The sequence below is a fragment of the Prunus avium genome, chromosome 8 (genome assembly GCF_965620075.1).
Source record: "Prunus avium chromosome 8, drPruAviu1.hap1.1, whole genome shotgun sequence".
Classification (NCBI taxonomy): domain Eukaryota; kingdom Viridiplantae; phylum Streptophyta; class Magnoliopsida; order Rosales; family Rosaceae; genus Prunus; species Prunus avium.
Window position 1 is genome coordinate 38,043,333 of NC_142291.1, and position 18,781 is coordinate 38,062,113.

General features: G+C 36.2%; 2 protein-coding genes across 4 annotated transcripts; one reads left to right on the top strand and one right to left on the bottom strand.

Moving 5' to 3' along the window:
* Positions 1–1,601: 1,601 nt before the first annotated feature.
* LOC110757494 (basic helix-loop-helix (bHLH) DNA-binding superfamily protein) lies at positions 1,602–3,992 on the bottom strand. The gene has a single exon (XM_088246136.1). The coding sequence runs from the start codon at positions 3,336–3,338 to the stop codon at positions 1,836–1,838; it is 1,503 nt and encodes a 500-aa protein (XP_088102262.1). The 5' UTR covers positions 3,339–3,992; the 3' UTR covers positions 1,602–1,835.
* A 7,094-nt stretch (positions 3,993–11,086) lies between these two features.
* Positions 11,087–13,731, top strand: LOC110757452 (uncharacterized). Of its 3 annotated transcripts, none has more exons than XM_021959047.2 (5): positions 11,087–11,285; positions 11,390–11,416; positions 11,828–11,950; positions 12,448–12,697; positions 12,837–13,731. In XM_021959047.2, the coding sequence occupies exons 1-5, from the start codon at positions 11,230–11,232 to the stop codon at positions 13,551–13,553; spliced, it is 1,173 nt and encodes a 390-aa protein (XP_021814739.1). In that variant the 5' UTR covers positions 11,087–11,229; the 3' UTR covers positions 13,554–13,731. The 3 variants fall into 3 exon arrangements, with proteins under 3 accessions (XP_021814739.1, XP_088101221.1, XP_088101222.1); XM_088245095.1 differs by having other exon boundaries at positions 11,090–11,285; positions 11,390–11,574; XM_088245096.1 differs by having other exon boundaries at positions 11,090–11,233; positions 11,390–11,574.
* Positions 13,732–18,781: the final 5,050 nt, after the last annotated feature.

Below are 18,781 nucleotides of genomic sequence, written 5' to 3' on the forward strand. Positions count from 1 at the left end.
AGATAAAACAAATAGAATGGTTTCTATATAAATAACAAATTATTTGAATTTATAACAATTCATGGGTTACAACTTACAACATTAGTTATATCCCTAAGAAAAAAAAAGGGGGGGGTGGTTGTTTAATTATTTATCATCCAAAATAGAAAATGCCGTGCTACATATACACAGTTGAACTAATTAAGAGCTAAGCTTTTGGTGCTCAGTTCTGAGTCTTATTAACGCTGCAACAGTAACCCTTGGTCTCAGTAAAGTGAGGAAAGTCATGGCTGCAGGCATAGAGTGGTTTGGCTACATGTTCATCTGATTCAGGTGCAAGTACCCGAGCCGCGGCCGGGAATGTGGGTGCAGGGATTGGGGCCAGATGGGGGCGCTTGACCCCTTGCGAGGTACTGAGACCCAAGAACAAGACCATGGTTCTTAGCCCATTGCTCTGCTTTCAAATGCCTCATTTCTCCAAGTTGTAGACAAGAAAACAAAATGAGCAGAACGACAAGAGTTGAGAACAGCTGGGTTTTCCTAAAACAGAACCTCATTCTTTGAGACTGAAATGTAATGGAACTTTTATCTTTTTGTTGCAGGATTTTCCTCTATCAGTATCCTTGGTTTTCCTTTTGTGTTTTTCCTCTGTTTAAATGAATTTTGACACAGTGGTTTGTAAGGCAATGGACTTTGGGATGGTGGAAGTGTTGGTGGAGGTCAGAGCTCTTATATAGAGAGGGATTTTTAATTTCCAAAAATCATGCCTTTGACCTGTGCTTTGTTCTTACTTCTGAGTTTGAAATTGACTGAGCTATTGTTTCAGGGTTCAAACCAGTGCATGGCCCATTTGGAATGGATCAATACACGGTAACTTGGGCGCCATACAGTTACAAATTGTGAGGATTGGTGTGCAAACAAATTCTATTTGTGTTTTTATATGCATTGGCTCAATTTTACATTTGTGACGTTATTGTGGTGGTATCTCAAGCCAATCATATAATATTATTTGTTTTAACTTTCTCACCTAAATGTATTTAGGCGATTGTCTCCAGATACACAGCACTGTCATCCCCATTATGGAAGTTTTCTCCAAAACTTGAGTTGCAAGCCATATAGAACAGAATAATTCAAAGTAAACTTACGCTGCCATCGTTGATTACGACCAAGCCCGTAAGAACTATTCACTTCTTTGCACCTGTAGGACACGTAACAAGGGAACTACGCAAAGCCATGAGCAAAGCATAATGCAACGAGTCAAATTCAAACAATATTTTTACAGAGAGTGGAATTGGGGTCGCATAAGAACAGGTTTTAATATGACAAAAATTTCCCTTTTCTTGATTGATTAAGTCGCGTTCTTGAGTTGCAGAGCTAAGCTGCTGAGCCGTAGACAAAAGTTCCCATCCTTCCCAAAAACAGGGATTATTTATTCATTAGTCAGACACAACTCCATTCAAAAAATAGAGTTTGAATAGCAAAGCGTATGACTATGACTTACTTCAGGTTTATCTCGGGCAAATTCATCTGATTATTTTCTGTACAAATGTATTATGTTCATTGGGATTTAAGAGGGGCGTGTATACGTAAACCGTAAACAGTAAAACAGTAACTGAGAAGCCTTTCAAAAAACACAGATAAATTCATAACATAGATTCAGTACATCTTCCGAACATGTTCGAAATTATCGCGATATCATTTGCATATATGAACTAAACAATCTGAAGTTGGATTACAAATCATCAATGTCAGATGAGATGAGAAAACTCATCAGTTAGTCAACAACAAGAAAACCCACATTTTATATCAGGTAGATGCATACAGATACATGTTATAAACACAACTTTACAGTGGGATCATTTTGAAAGAGAGGCCACCAGCTTCTCCTTTAACTGCTCGGCATCACCACCTTGAGTTGGAATGGAGAATGTATGAATAACCTTATCGTTGTCTGTTACTGAAACATTAGACTCTTGAGCCACAATTTTGTGTTCCCTAAGAGTTTTGATGACTTCAGAAACCGGGTGAGAATCCAATGGGCAGTTCATCCTCACAACTGCATCCTCATGTCGTTCCTGAAAATCAATCTCTGGAACCGGAAACTGCTTTTGATTATTGTTTCCCATCTGGTTTTCAGTTTCCATGACCCTGATCTTCATCTGAAGATCAGTGATATAAGTAATGGCATCACCCAGAAGAGAGGCTTTGTCCATCTTCGAAATGTTAGGAACAACAGCTCTTAGTGCATAGAACCTCTGGTTAAGCTTCTCGCGCCTCTGCCGCTCTGCTTCCACATGATTCAATGGTTCTTCTCTCCCATTGGCAGGCTTTCTCCCTCTCTTTCTGGGTTTCCGCTCATCAATTTGTGCTGAGGACTCATCCTTAGGCAGCTCCAAACTTGAAACTATTGTCGGAGCACTGAAACCTCCAACCATCATTTGGTTCAATTGCGGAAAAAGTTTTACTTCACTATCCTCACTTTGACATCCATTTGAAGTACCTACTGATTGTAATTCAAATGACTCTGGAGGAAATGTAGAATCTTCCTCTATCTTAGGGGAAAAGGCAATATTGATCGATTGTGATTTTGGACCACCAAGACTGAGCTCACGTCCAAAAATCATTGGAAATGCCTTTGCCTGAACAGAACTAGATTCACCAAATAAATTTCTGACCATATTTACTAGATTCTGTTCTTCTGGATTTGCTTTGACTGAACCAAGCTCAACAACTCCTGATTTCATAGGTACAAACACCACTGTTTGGAACCCGGCCAATCTTGCTAAATACGATCTTGACTGGTAATGGTGTAAACAACTACCCACATCTGAAACCCAAATTGATTTACCGGACTTGTACGACTCCCCAGGACCACTGTGTGAATCAAGTTGAAATGCATAATACATTGAAGTGAGGTAAAACATTTCCACATCTGACACCCCATCCAGCCTCCTAGCATAATTACCCTCATCCAAACCACCAAAACATGCATGGAGCTTCTCAAGCACCCACTTTTTCACCTCCTCTTTCTTCTGCACTCCCTCAAAACTGCCATCCAAACTAGAATTCTCGCCTGCAACTCCGCCATCCTTTGTGTCTCTGCAATGTCCATCACCCCAAATCAAGGCAGATCCACCAGATTTCGAGCTGACAACCTGCCAGAAAATGACATAATTCCAATTTGATCCTTTGACAAGCTGGGACAACCCTTGCTGCACACCCAATTTACCAGGCGGCCTAACCAAGTCTGTCAAAACATTTTCAGAAACCAGAGAGGTCAAGAACTGGCATGCTTCAGTACCTAGTACTGACTCCACCACGACCCTGTCTTCTTCATTCACCCAAAATTTCTCACCCATCTTAATTTCTCCTTCTACAACTAACTCAAACAACCCGAAAATGCTAAAACTACGAAACTCAAAATACTTATCTTGCTTACCTTAGAACCACCAAATATAGCTCTCAAATTTCTTTCTCGACCAACTAGAGAAATTCACAATCTTTGTGCAAACCTTCCACAAGCAAATCAAGCTACTACTTGAATCACAAAGTATAGTTCTGAAATTCAGCTCATCTCATAGATTCATTTCTACACAAAAATATCAGATCTTTGACAAGATATCTCGAACAGAACTATCAGCTTCATATGAACCTAAAAAACACTATTAAATCACATACACAGCACTGAAAGCCGACAAATTTGAGAAACTTATGCTTACCCATGAAGCAGATCTTGAGAATACATCATATCCACATACAAAAGACCCTCACTTTGCAGCTTATGAAGTTTTGGGAAGCACAAAATTGGGTTACAAAACTCCAAAATATAGGCCAAGAACAATAGCAGGCATCCGATTACCTGAAAACTGATATGGGTCTGTAGCTGAAACTAGGGTTCACCATAGACAGTTGGGTTCCAAATCAGAGCAAGTGTACAAGAAAGCTCACAAACGTGAGGAGAGTGGGTTTCTTCCAAACTTCCAAGATCTCTCAATGTTAGGGTTATTTATTTATCGTTTTATATTATTGGTATTATTAGTATTCCTCCAGATGTGACTCTTTCTTTGGACCCTGACGACCTGACCACCCAAAATTGAGGCGGCCAGCAGATTTCCCATGTGTTCTTCGGCTTTTTGTGGAATCGCTTTTGGGAATGGGCCAGTTGGCCCAAACAGTCCTTGCAGCCCAGGCCCATTAAAATAAAGGAAATAATAACCTAAATATTAAGAAGAGACAAAAATCTGTCACACACCATGCATTGAAATTTGAAACATTTTGACTATGAAACAGCATAAATTTTTGGGACAAGAGAGTTTACATGGGAATTATTTAACTTTGTTCTCCAATAACTGAAAATTAATATAAGGCAAGTCCACTTAGGTGCAAGTTGTAGAAACTAGAAAGCAGAGATGATGGGGTTGGGTTTTCATTTGCTGCAGCCTGCAGTGGCCGTCACCGCGTCTGGGGATGTTGGTGCATGGGTTGGGGCCACCAGGTGGCACCAGACCTCTAGCTTGTGGTAGAGACGACACTTTCGTACCACCGGGAGTCACCGGCTTATTCATGCCGTCAAAAGGCCTAGCAGCTGCTACAACAAGAGGCTGAGCTGTAACAAGTAATAACAAAAACAACACAAATTTAATAGCGTAAATTGTATTGTGTTCTTTTCTTTCATTAAGCTGCGTGACTTTGAATTTGGATTTTGGTCAGTCATTCGAGTGAGTGCATGATCCATTTGGAAACTTAGCTGCTAACATCATCACGGTGGCCCTTTTGAAGTTCATATATATAAGACAAAGGTTGGTCCACTCCAAATTCCAATATGAGTAGGTACATGTCGAACAGACAAAGAGGCATAGCTAAAGGGATCAAATTTATAATTATTCTTTAAAACTTTAAAGATCTTATTGTCTTTGTCATCTTTCACCATAAGTTTCAAGTAATTAACCTTCAAAAAGGTACAATTCGAATGACTAATTTATCCTCTTGCTTGGTGACCACTGTGGAAAGTTGGTTCCATGTAGAACAAGTATGGTATTGGCATGTATAGCAAGCATGCTGCAAAACGACAATTTTACTATAATAATAATTATTAATTGCTGATTATAACAGGAGTACTATAGTTCATTTCCACCAAGAACGTCTTACTAACTATAATAGGACTAGCTTTGGCCTACGCTCCTAGATGGTTGGGATCTACCTCCTTTAGTTTATATATCTTCGGTTGCACCGATATTATTCTCAATTTAACTGCGTAATCACCTAAGTTCAATACATCTGCATGTGGACCTTTCATCTTAATTAACAATCAAAACGTGAAAGCATATACATCTAACTACCTGGAAATGGAGAGTGGTTTCCAAACTTCCAAGATCTGTGTTACGGCTCGTAAAACATGGTTTTTATTTATAGATTATTATAAATAAACCCAATCCTAGACATGTATTTATAAAAAAACCCACGCACTATTTAAACATAGAAACACACCCAAAATCAACAATTGTATATTTTTTGGGTGTGTTTATAAATGGGTTTTGAGTGTGTGTAATGATGGGTTTTGGGTGTGTTTATAAAGTGTTTTGGGTGTTGGGTTTTTTTATAATTTCAGCCCCCATTTTGGGTGTTTTAGTGAAACTCCCTTTTATTTATTTATCAATGAATGCTTGAGTTTTTGAGTTAATATCTATTTTTCTCTTTTATTTAGAACTAATTAAATACCCTCACACATGCAGATGGTGACAATGTAGTTATTGTAGGAGGAGAAAAAGAGGTAAACGAGAGTAGATAATTTTTATTTTTGCATACAAGCGATAGTTTAAACACTCAATTGCAATGCTATTTTGGTCAACTCGCCTAGAGAAAGAAAGAGTGGTGGATATATTTTTTTATTTTTGTTTTATTAAAGTAAATTCCTAATTACTTGTTTTATTTTCTTTTAATAAAGGTCAAATTACTAAAACAGAGACATAGATTGTATTCTTATAAAGGTTGGCAAACTCTTTCTTTGGAACTTGACCACCCAAAATTGTAGCAGATGATGTTTTCCGGGAGCTTCTATAATGAGGAGGTTGAGTGAGGAGCTTATTTGAGGAGGCTCATCTCACCATCAAAAGGGGTGTGGACCCCCCAATGCACCCCCCCATGTGCTTTGTTTTTAGTTGTTGATGGTGAGATTTCACCTCCTCAAATAAGCTCCTCACTCAACCTCCTCATTCTAGCCTCTCCAATGTTTTCCTCATTTGTTGGTGAAAACGATCATAGAATCTCTTAAAACAGCCCTCCCAGCCCAGACCAAAACTAGTGGAGACCCAGACCGGACCCATGAAACATAGGGCCGACATAAACCTGTTCCTTAAAATTTGATACATTTAGACGGTGCTATGTAAGTATGTATTTTCCTTAGTTCCCTGAATTTTGATTTGTTTGTGTGGTTTGGGTTAACTCCCAGTTGACAAGGTAGGGCCGAGGACAATTTCCATGAGCATTCGTAGAGAATGATGTATGTAAATTTAATAAAATTTCCCAAGAAATGACTGGCCTGCCCATCAAGTTTTGAGAACACAAAACTCATCAACCATCTTCTCTCGCATACAAATTGTAAAATGACACGGTTTAGTTTCAACTTTCACACAAGTGGGGAGAAAGTGAAATTTTCCCAGGAATTTCAACCTAGAAATTCATAGGAAAAACCACGCTAACCTATTGCAGGACGCACTTAATTGTGTCGAGTCACAAATTCGAGATAATTTCACGAAGAAAAAAAATGAAAAAAAACTCAACCTATATATGTAGTAGCAGCATGCAAGCCAGTATTTTATGTGTGTGGGGGCTTCTCACAAAATATAAATAATAATAAATTCGAACTCAAGACATACCAAAACATCAAAAATAATATTATTGTCTATTCATTAAAAAAAATCATTACAATTCATAATTGTCCTTGAAAAGTTTTCATATTTTGAAATCGTTGCATAACAACCTCGTCATCTATACTATTAAAAATATTTTTCTCATATATGCAACCAAGTAATCATTCATCTATGAATTAACCTAATTTTAAAACTTGATAATATAATATTGAGTTTGAGAGAAAAATAATGAGAAACTTTGCTCTCGCCAAGAAAATAGAAAAATGTATTAAAATCTCTTTGCCTAATATAATAATAATAGTTTTATTAAAACTTTTGGGAATGGGTTTGCAAAAGAAGGCATAGTCTTGTAGGAAACGTAAGTTTGGCTAGGTAGGGCCGAACGTGGTAATTAAATATGTTAAACTAATATGGGCTATACAATAACAACATACTCTGTTTTTTATATATATATATATATATATATATATATATATATATTTTTTATAAATAAAAACTAAGTGGTGGCTGAGATTGCACTAGTCCCAATGTGGCTTCGCCCTTAAGTATGCGGTTGCCTTATAATTTGCTGGGAAGTTGTCTGCACTATTTTGAATCTCCACTATTTTTTTGTTTCCATTCGCACACGTTTTAGATATATATATTTTGTACGTCCCCAGTGTATCGTTTTCTATATTATTACTAATAAGCAAATAAAAATGAATTTGAGATATTTAAGCAAGAAGAGCTTGTGAAATTGCAAGTAGCAGTGGAACAACTTCCTCTCTGGAAATGAGAAGCACTAAGATAAAGAAAAGGGCACTTAAAGTCAAAGCTCAACGCGTTTCTTCTTAATTTTAGTTACTTGTAAATTGTAATCTCTGCTTATGTTATGACTTTATACCAAAGTCAATTAATATAAACAAGACTCATCACCTTAAATATCTACGCCGACCCGATCAAATCCTAGTTGAAACTTTTCAAAACCACAAAACAAATTTAGCAACTATTAATTTGAAGGCAGAGGACTTGGATTCATTGCTCTCTTATGTTATGTTGAGTGATTATAAATGGATGATTGAGTGATAATAATTGCTCATTTAGAATAGCAGCACCTATTTTTAATGCAAGGAATAAGTGTCCCTGTCAAGGAAAAGCCCAAGAAGAATCCGTACGTAAGATTAGTGCAATATGGTGGTGTGTTGTCGAGCTTTCTTCTTTTTCAGTGGTTGACATTTTACATTGCATGCCATTAAAATGTCAACCTGCATATACATGTGAAAATGGCTACTCGGTTTAACTAATGCGAGGCTTTTATTTATTAACTTTGCTAATCAATCATTAAAAATAAATTATATTAACCAAACAAATAATTAATTGAGGAGTTATTATAATTCATATTGGTTAAGGATGGAAATAGTAGTTAGTTTGCCCCTCTCTTTGTAGTTTAGACTATTAAAAATATTATATATAAAAAATAGAGAGGTCTCAGGTTTGAACCCTCATAGCACCTTAATTAGTAGTGTGCGCGTGTGTGAGAAACCCCCTCTCTTTGTTGTTTAGACTATTATTGATGATATTAATAAAATAAAATAATAGTTATTTTTTTGGTTTGTTGAAACCATGTTCGTTATTTATTTAATCTCCATTATAATTAAGAAGAGTTAATTCAAATTGGTTAAATATGAAATAGTAGTGCATGCATTTCGTTGGATAAAACTGAAACTAAACTGTGGATAATCAGATTGAAGAAGCAATATATACCAAAAAAACAATATGAAGAAGCAGAAGAATAAATGCAAAACGTTAAGAAGAAAGGAAAGGAAAGCACATCATTGCATTGCCTTAAAGGCTTAAGTTCTACTTTACATATTACTAACTAGGATACCATACAGATAAGTGATAAATCTGCATGAACTAACCTTGTTCCCAATTAATCTATATATCTTTTTACAGCTATATATAGTCATATACATCGTTTACCAAGTTGCTTGTGACTATTATAGATCAAGGGCTGGAGCAGATGATGATGAGTTTTGATTTTGACTATAATCAATCAGTTGCAACCCCCGTTTCCCGGACTGGGGATATGAGTGCATGGGTTGGGGCCACCAGGTGGCGCTGGACCTCTAGCTTGTGGTCGATACACCACATTCGAACCAAACGCGGCGGCAGCCGGCTTCATGTCATCCAAAGGCCGAGCAGCTGCTACATTAGGAGGTAATTTGGCTGTGAAAATGATCAGCAACATAAACACCATTAATTTGATAGTGTACATTGTTTTCATGGTGATTAAAAGGGTGCGTAAAAGGCTTTTGTATAGCATATAAAGTAGGATATAGAAGATGAGGTGTGTGGCTTAAGCGATTTTATAGTGTGTGTATATATATACATGTGCAAGTGGACGTGAATTTTGGCAGGAATTTCAACCTTGAAGTTCCTAGGAAAGAAAGGAAGCTGACACAATGCATGACGCAACCCCAAGTGCCTAGTCACAATTTAGTTCGAGATAATTTCATGAAAAAATGAAAATGAAAAAAATAACTCAAATTATGCAATTGCCTTACAATTTGGTTGGAAGTTGTCTCCACTAGTTTGTATTTACTTGTAAGCTGTAACCTCTGCTTATGAAATTTGTACCCAGAAAAGTCAACACGTGTGAACTATATTGAAATTGATCACCTTAATTTGTCTCCACTAGTTTGTATATATATATATATATAGCATGAGAAATTTCTCACTATTTTTGGCACCTGTTTCTAAGGCAACCACTCATTTGTTATAAGTGTAGCTGTCAATGGAAAGAAATGTAAAGCTTCCAAGGAAAGACCCCAAGAAGATCATACGGTTAGTGCAAAATGGGAACAAGGCAACCACTCATTTTATACATTAATTTCATTTGCATGCAAAAATGTCAACCCACAGATGAATGCCAATTGAGTTTACTCAATGCTAAAAGTAAACTTGACTATTTTTTAATTGCAAGGTCCCAGCAAAGGCAAAGCAATTAATGGTAGTGGGTGTATGTTGGTTCGAAATCAATATAATTTAGTTTATTTGTATTTGATTTAATATAAATTGGATTGTGATTTTTTCAATCCGATCTTATCAATTAGATGTTTAAATCCAATATGATTCAATCCAGTTGATATTGGATTGAATTGGATGATCGGTTTTGATAATGAAAAAAGACAATAATGAAATATTAAACATTCATCCTTAGGTTTAATCTAATTAAACATATTAAACATAACTTCATGACTTAAAATATTCATAACTTTTTCAACTACAAATACCTACAAGAGCAAAATAAGCATAAAACTAATCATACTGGATTGGATTTGATTGGGTTCTCATAAGCAAATCCGTCATCTAATCCAATCATGTCAGTTTTGAAAATTACAGATTCAATCCAATCCGCTAAATCATCAAAACCAATTAAAATTGGATTGGATCTTGTATACCCTAGGAGTGACCATATGGAAGTTGCTGGATTATCCCATTGCCTAAACTCACCAATGTATACAAGTGCTGCAAATTAATATGCACACTTTTATGCCAAAAAATGAAGAATACTCTTGTGACTCCAAATATTATTTATGAATCAGACAAAGCAACCACGAACTATAATACGGGTTAAGTTTTGTATAATATGTGGTGTTTAAATGTTGGACTTGAATGTTTATCTTTATTCCTTACCTAATACGTGATGTTCACGTGTTGGACTTGAGTGTTTGACTTCGATGTGGACTTGGCTTTACGTGTGGCTTACTATGTGGTAGTCCCATATGAGAGGTCGTGTTGAAGAATATAAGTCCTATATTGGAAACTTGACTAAATAAAATACAATATATAATGAGTGGTTCCACTACTAATATGACCGAGATTAGACCTCATATCTATAGGGCTTTGTAGATGTTTAAATTAAGGACGATATCGGTGTTGCTTGAAATTTAACACTTAAGACCAACATGCCCATTTCATTTTTGTATCCCCAGAACCAGATGCCCCCTCAAAACACAATGCATGGACATATATGCCCTTAAAGAGCTTGATGTACCTCGACATTATTGTACTAACCTAAGAAGAACCTTAGTTATTAAGGACGATATCGGTGTTGCTTGAAATTTAACACTCAAGACCGACATGCCCATTTCATTTTTGTATCCCCAGCACCAGATGCCCCCTCAAAACACAATGCATAGACATATATGCCCTTAAAGAGTTTGATGTACCTGTACATTATTGTACTAACCAAAGAAGAACCTTAGTTATTAAGGTTTTGGGGTTCTCATTGTACCGACACAAGTCTTTGGTTCACAAAAAGAACAGGGGTCTCTCGCCGAGTCTTTAAAATTCCAATCCCACACAACAGAGACCAACAAAGAAGCTGAAACTCAAGATGGGTATGGTGGGTCTTGTAGAAATTTCTCTTCAATGCTTTGATGTTCTTGCATGGTATGTTTTTTCTCCGAGGATGAAAAACCTTGGCACATTTAAACAGTTGATCAAATTTTCTCAGAATGTGATAAGTTTTCATGTTATTTGTGATTTACTTGTAGGCCTCTGCTTGCTTTGGTGTATCCTCTGTAAGCCTCTCTTCCACACATTCATATATCTAGTTCTTCTGATGAGATATAATCTGCGGACAACCTCTACTCTAGGATTTTTTGGGGTCAAAAATCAAAATGATGCTTCATTTAAAGCCCCTAGAAAGAAGGGGAAGGAAGTCACAAAAGGAAACCAAGTACTAGATCTAAAGACTGAGAAACTAGACACAAACTTAAGGAATTTTTTTATTGTGTTCTGCATAATTTTTGTCAAATACAAATGCACGGAAAATAAAATGGTTGTAATTTTTTATATTAGTTATTTTGAGAATAATAAAGTTATCTTTGATTTAAAGATTTTAACCATAGACTTAGGACTGTAATGTTCATGTTAATACAATGATGATGATTGATGATGTATCCTTTCAAGATTGTTTTCCTTGTTGACAGATGTTGTTCCATTAGGGCGATTGAGACCAATTCCATTTCAGATACTCAGAGGTTGAATACTTATTGGGTTGTCTTCTCATTGATTTTGCTCCTTGAACATGCTTTCTTGAAGCTCCTAGAACGGTAATTCTGTTGTTTTATTTAACCGCATATTGCACCTTTTCACTGCCAAGTAAATAAAAGAAATCAAAATTTCAACCATTGATATTGTAGGAAGGAAACCAAACTTCAGCCAATAGTTCCACAGACGAGATGAAGAAACCATACTCTGTTTAGATGTAGATGAACACATGCCTAAAGTATACCGTAGGATTATTTAAAAATTCTCTAATTGCTTTTTTCTAATTCATTTCAATAGTATCAAACAGATGTTTGTTTGTTTGTTGAGAAAATCAAACAGATGTAATTTATAGTTAAGCTTCACAGACTCTATTTGTTTCACCAAATGTCACATATCACATCCATCTTTGTTCAGAAAAATATTTCTTTAAAGAAACTTCCTTTCACTTGTTTGTTCAGAACAATAGAAGTAAAAATCTACCTAGTTAAACATCAGTTAAGTCCTTTTGGATAAGATGCTGAAATTTGTGTTTCCTATTTGCCAATTCTGGACATGTCAGGCTCCCGCTGTGGCATTACATTAGGATAATGGTTGCCTTATCGTTGGTGATACCTCATTTTGATGGTGCATTTTATGTCTATAAACATCTTATCTGTCCATGCCTTACCATGGACCCCCAAAGTGTTACCAACTGGTTCAACAAGTGGAGGAAGGAGTTGTTGTTCGTCAGCAAAGATGTTCGTGCTGAGGTGGAGAGATATGTAAAGGAGAATGTACCTGAAGCTTTGGAAAGAACTATTGCTTGCGAGGTAAGTAGGTCAAATTTGGTGAAGAAATATGTTAAATCTCAGATACTATCTGATGATGTTAGTTGAACTAATCTTTCAGCCGTAAAGAGTGGAAACAATAAAGCAACAATTTTCTTTTTGAAGCTCATTTCCATTACAGGCAGAGCCTAATTTCACTGGGACTGAAAACAGCAAATATACTTCTAGGGAGATAAAAGGAAAAACCACGGAGGTCGCAGAGGGTGTATCTGGTGATAGACTCAAAAGGAATCTTATTATGAATTTTAAGGAAAACGTGCAAGGCCAGCAACGGAACATAAATGAAGTTTTAAGGATGAAGGGTTCTCGTCTGTGGTGCAATATTTGTAGCGTGAGCTGCCCTGGTGAGATTGACATGGCATCTCATCTCAGTGGAAGGCAGCACAAGGAAAATGTGCAAGAGCAACAACAGAACGCAAATAAGGCTCCAATGAAGAATGACCCACCTCTGTGGTGCAGTATTTGTCATGTGCGCTGCACTGGTGAGATTGACGTGGCATCTCATCTCAGTGGAAGGAAGCACAAGGAAAATGTGCAAGAGCAACAACAGAACGCAAAAAAGGCTCCAAGGAAGAATGAGCCACCTTTATGGTGCAAAGTTTGTAATGTGGGCTGCTCAGGTCAGATTACCTTGGCATCTCATCTCAATGGAAACAAGCATAAGGAGAAAGTGCAAGAACAGCAGAATACAAAGAAGAATGGGCCACCTCTGTGGTGCAAAATTTGTAATGTGGGCTGCTCTGGTCAGATTACCTTGGCTTCTCATCTCAATGGAAATAAGCATAAGGAGAAAGTGCAAGAACAGCATAATACAAGGTCTATGGTGCAAAATTTGTAGTGTGGGCAGCTCTGGTCAGATTACCTTGGCACATCTCAATGGAAAGAAGCATAACGAGAAAGTGCAAGAACAACAGCAGATATAGATGTAGTGCAATGCAAGCAAGCACTATAAAGATTTGTACTAGATATGAATTAATTAATAAGCCAGAGATAAGGACTCTTGTTATTCTTAGTAATTAACTTTCTTGTGGAAATCAGAAACTAAAAAGCCTCCTAAGACCATCTCCAACCATATTGGGGCTAAACTCAAATTTTCACCCTCCAAAATACAACTATTCATGTATTTTCAGGACTCAATATTTTTTTCCTAACACCTTACAAACTCATAATTTGAGTCCACAACTTTATTAAATTGTTTAAGAATGATTAACCCAAATTTATTTTTGTCGTAAATTTTTCTCTTGACATTATTTTTGTTTCAATATTCGTGATTTAATTTTGTGAACATTTTAACCTAAAAAAATTAAAATTCCAAAGCATAATAGAATTTCACTGAAAAATAAAAACAAGTACAACCCAAATTTTGCAATAAAAAAAAAAACCACCCAGCTTTTTTCAGGCGTTGGATTCCAACGTCTTTCTCTTCTGAAGCTGCCACGTGTTGCGCAAAAGAGTTGCTGGCCAGACAACTTTGTTATCACGTGGAGTCCACCGCTTTTTCCTCTTCACATGGGCTGCAAAACAGAGCTCCACACAAATTACCAGTTCAGGCAAAACTTGGATTGGAATTCCACCCGAAATTTCACATTTCTCAAATTTCCACCCTCCAAAATACATGGGTTGGAGAAGAATTTTGAGCTCAAAACTGAAAATTTGGGTTTCTACCCAATGGTTGGAGATGATCTAAGTCCTCCCACTATCCAAAAGAATAGGAAAAGTAGAGTAAAGAGAAAGCTAGTCATATAAGGAGTATCAGTAATTATTTTAATTCTTTAGTAAGCCAAAGTGCTGCCAAATGACGATGGATTTTGTCGGAATGAAAAGAATAGGATTGACTACATTTTACTCCGTCATGTTTAAGGTCATTATCGAAATGAGTCCTAAGGTTTCAATTTCATTAATATTACGCACTCCATCAATTTCACCGTTTGATTTTCTGTTAAATTATTGCCAAATATACACACGCAAGCAAAGGAGACAGATTCCAGGACATGAGGAAGCCTAATTGCACATGCGGCTATTATCTCCAAATGCGTCTTTCCACCAGTTAAGGAAAATAAACAAATATAGTCTACAATGTTTAATTCATCTGCAATAGAATCCCCAGAACCGAGTCTCCCACCATATATTGTCTGGAAAATTATAATGTAGTGGCCTAGATTATGCTTTTACAGCGGGGGTAGGGGTGGAAAAAGTGGGTTAATTAGTAATTATATGCAACTTTTGACAGTAAGGACATGTCAACGGGGAAATATATATAAATTTCGCAAACAAAAAAGAAGAAGAGAAAAAGCTAGTGCAATGAAGTTGCAAGTAGCTGTGGAACAACTTCCTCTCTGGAAATGAGAAGCAAGAAGACAAAGAAAAGGGCACTTAAAGTCAAGGCTCAACGCGTTGCTTCTTACTTAATGGTGGTGTTGTCGAGCTTTCTTCTTTTTCTGTGGTTAAAATGTCAGCCTGCATATATATGTAAAAATGGCTACTCGGTTTAACTAATGCGGGGCTTTTATTTATTAACATTGCTAATTATCAATCATTAAAAATAATAATGATATTAACCAAACAAATAATTAATTGAGGAGCTAATTCATATTGGTTAAGGATGAAAGAGTGGTTATTTTGTCAATGGAATCTAGCCCAGTGAAAAAGGACATTGACTTGCAGACCAGTGGTTTTAAGTTCGAACCCTCATAGCACCTTAATTAGTAGTGTGTGTAGTGAAAAACCCTCTCTCTTTGTTGTTTAGACTATCGATGATATTAATAAAAAAGTAGTTATTTTTCTGGTTTGTTGAAACTGTGTTCGTTATTTATTTCATCTCCATTATAATTAAGAAGTTAATTCAAATTGGTTAAATATGAAATAGTAGTGCATGCATTTCGTTGGATAAAACTGAAACTAAACTGTGGATAATCAGATTGAAGAAGCAATATATACCAAAAAAACAATATGAAGAAGCAGAAGAATAAATGCAAAACGTTAAGAAGAAAGGAAAGGAAAGCACATCATTGCATTGCCTTAAAGGCTTAAGTTCTACTTTACATATTACTAATTAACTAGAGGATTTGTACACATATGGAATGAAATTCGTACTACGTACCAAGGATACCATACAGATAAGTGATAAATCTGCATGAACTAACCTTGTTCCCAATTAATCTATATATCTTTTTACAGCTATATATAGTCATATACATCGTTTACCAAGTTGCTTGTGACTATTATAGATCAAGGGCTGGAGCAGATGATGATGAGTTTTGATTTTGATTATAATCAATCAGTTGCAACCCCCGTTTCCCGGACTGGGGATATGAGTGCATGGGTTGGGGCCACCAGGTGGCGCTTGACCTCTAGCTTGTGGTCGATACACCACCTTCGAACCAAACGCGGCGGCAGCCGGCTTCATGTCATCCAAAGGCCGAGCAGCTGCTACATTAGGAGGTAATTTGGCTGTGAAAATGATCAGCAACATAAACACCGTTAATTTGGTAGTGTACATAGTTTTCATGGTGATCAAAAGGGTGCGTAAAAGGCTTTTGTATAGCATATAAAGTAGGATATAGAAGAAGAGGTGTGTGGCTTAAGCGATTTGATAGTGTGTGTATATATATACATGTGCAAGTGGACGTGAATTTTGGCAGGAATTTCAACCTTGAAGTTCCTAGGAAAGAAAGGAAGCTGACACAATGCATGACGCAACCCCAAGTGCCTAGTCACAATTTAGTTTGAGATAATTTCATGAAAAAATGAAAATGAAAAAAATAACTCAAATTATGCAATTGCCTTACAATTTGGTTGGAAGTTGTCTCCACTAGTTTGTATTTACTTGTAAGCTGTAACCTCTGCTTATGAAATTTGTACCCAGAAAAGTCAACACGTGTGAACTATATTGAAATTGATCACCTTAATCTGTATTTTTGGCACCACTAGTCATTTAGCTTCCAAGGAAAGACCCCAAGAAGATCATGTTAGTGTGCAAAATGGTGTGAGAGAGGGACGGACTCTATCTGTTATTAGTTTTGTGTGTGCGGTTGACATTTTATACATTAATTTCATTCGCATGCAAAGATGTCAACCTAGAGAGGCAAAGCAACTGAGTTTCATTCTAGAAGTAAACTTCAGTATTTGTGAATTGCAAGTTCCCAGCAAAGGCAAAGCAATGGTAGTGACCATGGAAGCCGCGGGCTTATCCCTTTACCGAAAACTCACCAACGTATACAAGTGCCAATTGAATTGCACCTTTAGGCCATATAGGTAGTGATCGATCATCATGATCAGTGGTGTGCATGCGCATGTATAATTGAATTGCACTATGAGAGGAGAGACATCACTTTCCAAGAGATATACTTAGAGCCAATAAAACCAAATTTTCGTGATCAAGAATCAAATAAAGCAAGCTAGCTAGCTAGCTAGTTTCAGCACACCAAAACTTCAAATATAAAATTGGAGCGCTGAGTTTCTTTATATCATGCTGCAGCCATCCACGAAGACTCTGACTCCAATTAGGTTTTGGTCTATGCATTTCTTTACGAATATGCTTCCTATGTTGTGCGTGTGAGTCATCATATTCCCTCAAAGTGGCAGTTTAAGATGGATCTTGTGATTTTTTTAATTATTTTTTTGCAGTTTGTTCTTTCTTGCTTTAGACCAATGCTGTTAAACTTTCCGGAAATTCATACAGAATGCTCCAAATTTGTGATTCTCTTTAAGGGCAGCTATATAATGAGTTGAGTTCAAATGAAATATTATAGATTATATCTGTTGGATTTTAACCAATGGGTTCGAGAAGATAAATTATGGGAGTTAATTTTCTCACTCATCTTTTATCTACTTACATTCCCTTTGTTGAAAATTGTATGTTCTCACTACTCTTTTATCTATTTATTACACTTATTTGTTGAAAATTATATATTATAGTAAAAAGTATTTAAAAAACAAAAAGTAGTGGAAACCGACACCCATTTTTATTCACCATATTTTAGTGGCATTTTCGTGTTCTAAAATTATTTCCACCACACACGCCCTTCTGGATCTTCGCTAGTCTTCTGCTGCATTAGCAACCTTGACTAACAAGACCGGAATATCTTGAGCTTTGAGCTTTCTTTTCTTCTTTTCGCAAAAAAAGTTGTGTCTGCAAAACTTGTCCACACATCCTATTATATTTGAAACAAAAAGAACTGGTGAGTGAGAGGGAAGGTATAAGATTATGCGCATGGACGACAACAACTAGTGTGAGTAGAAAATGTTGCAATTATCTACATTTAACTAGTAATGGTAAAAGGCACTTTTGAAGATAAGAAACTTCTTCTATTTTCACAAATGCTCATAGGCTAGCATGACAGATACTAATACTATAATGTAACTTTCAAGGATGTGGTCAAAAATCCATTCAAAAGAAAAAGCTCATGTTGGCCTGATCTAGTGACAGGTGCACTCAATATAATTATTTATAATATATGTGGTATACAGTGAGATATGTAAAAAATATTGAACTCATATTCCTTTTGAGCACCACTGGGAAAGGAAGTTGAAAATAAATTGAGTTAGCTATTGGCATATATTTGTCCTCTTGGGTAAAAATACAAGGAGCGTGTTCTGATCCTCACAATTACTTTGCTCTAAATCGCTACACTAATTAGTATAACATTAAAATACTTAATGAGCAAATAAAATATAGATTGCATGTTTTATTTGCCTTGAAGTACCATGATATATATATATATAGTTAAGCTATAAAGTGGTTCACTAATCACTATATTATTCTTTAATTATATAATAGTAGTAAGTTAGGAACAATGCTTTAATGATTGAAGATAATACCGACCAACTGTCTCACATTCGTACTATACAAAAACAATATTATGTTTTGTGCACAATGAGAAAGATGCAAAACTTCTCCAGAGCTTTGACATATTTTTAATGATTATTGTAATATACTGTATACATGTATATATATCACTTTAACGACCGTTGACTAATTACGTAAAAGACAATATCTGGAGATAATATTTCTTAAGTTGGAATGCAATAGACTTCTCTGTTCATCCAATTTCTGGTTCGTTTTTT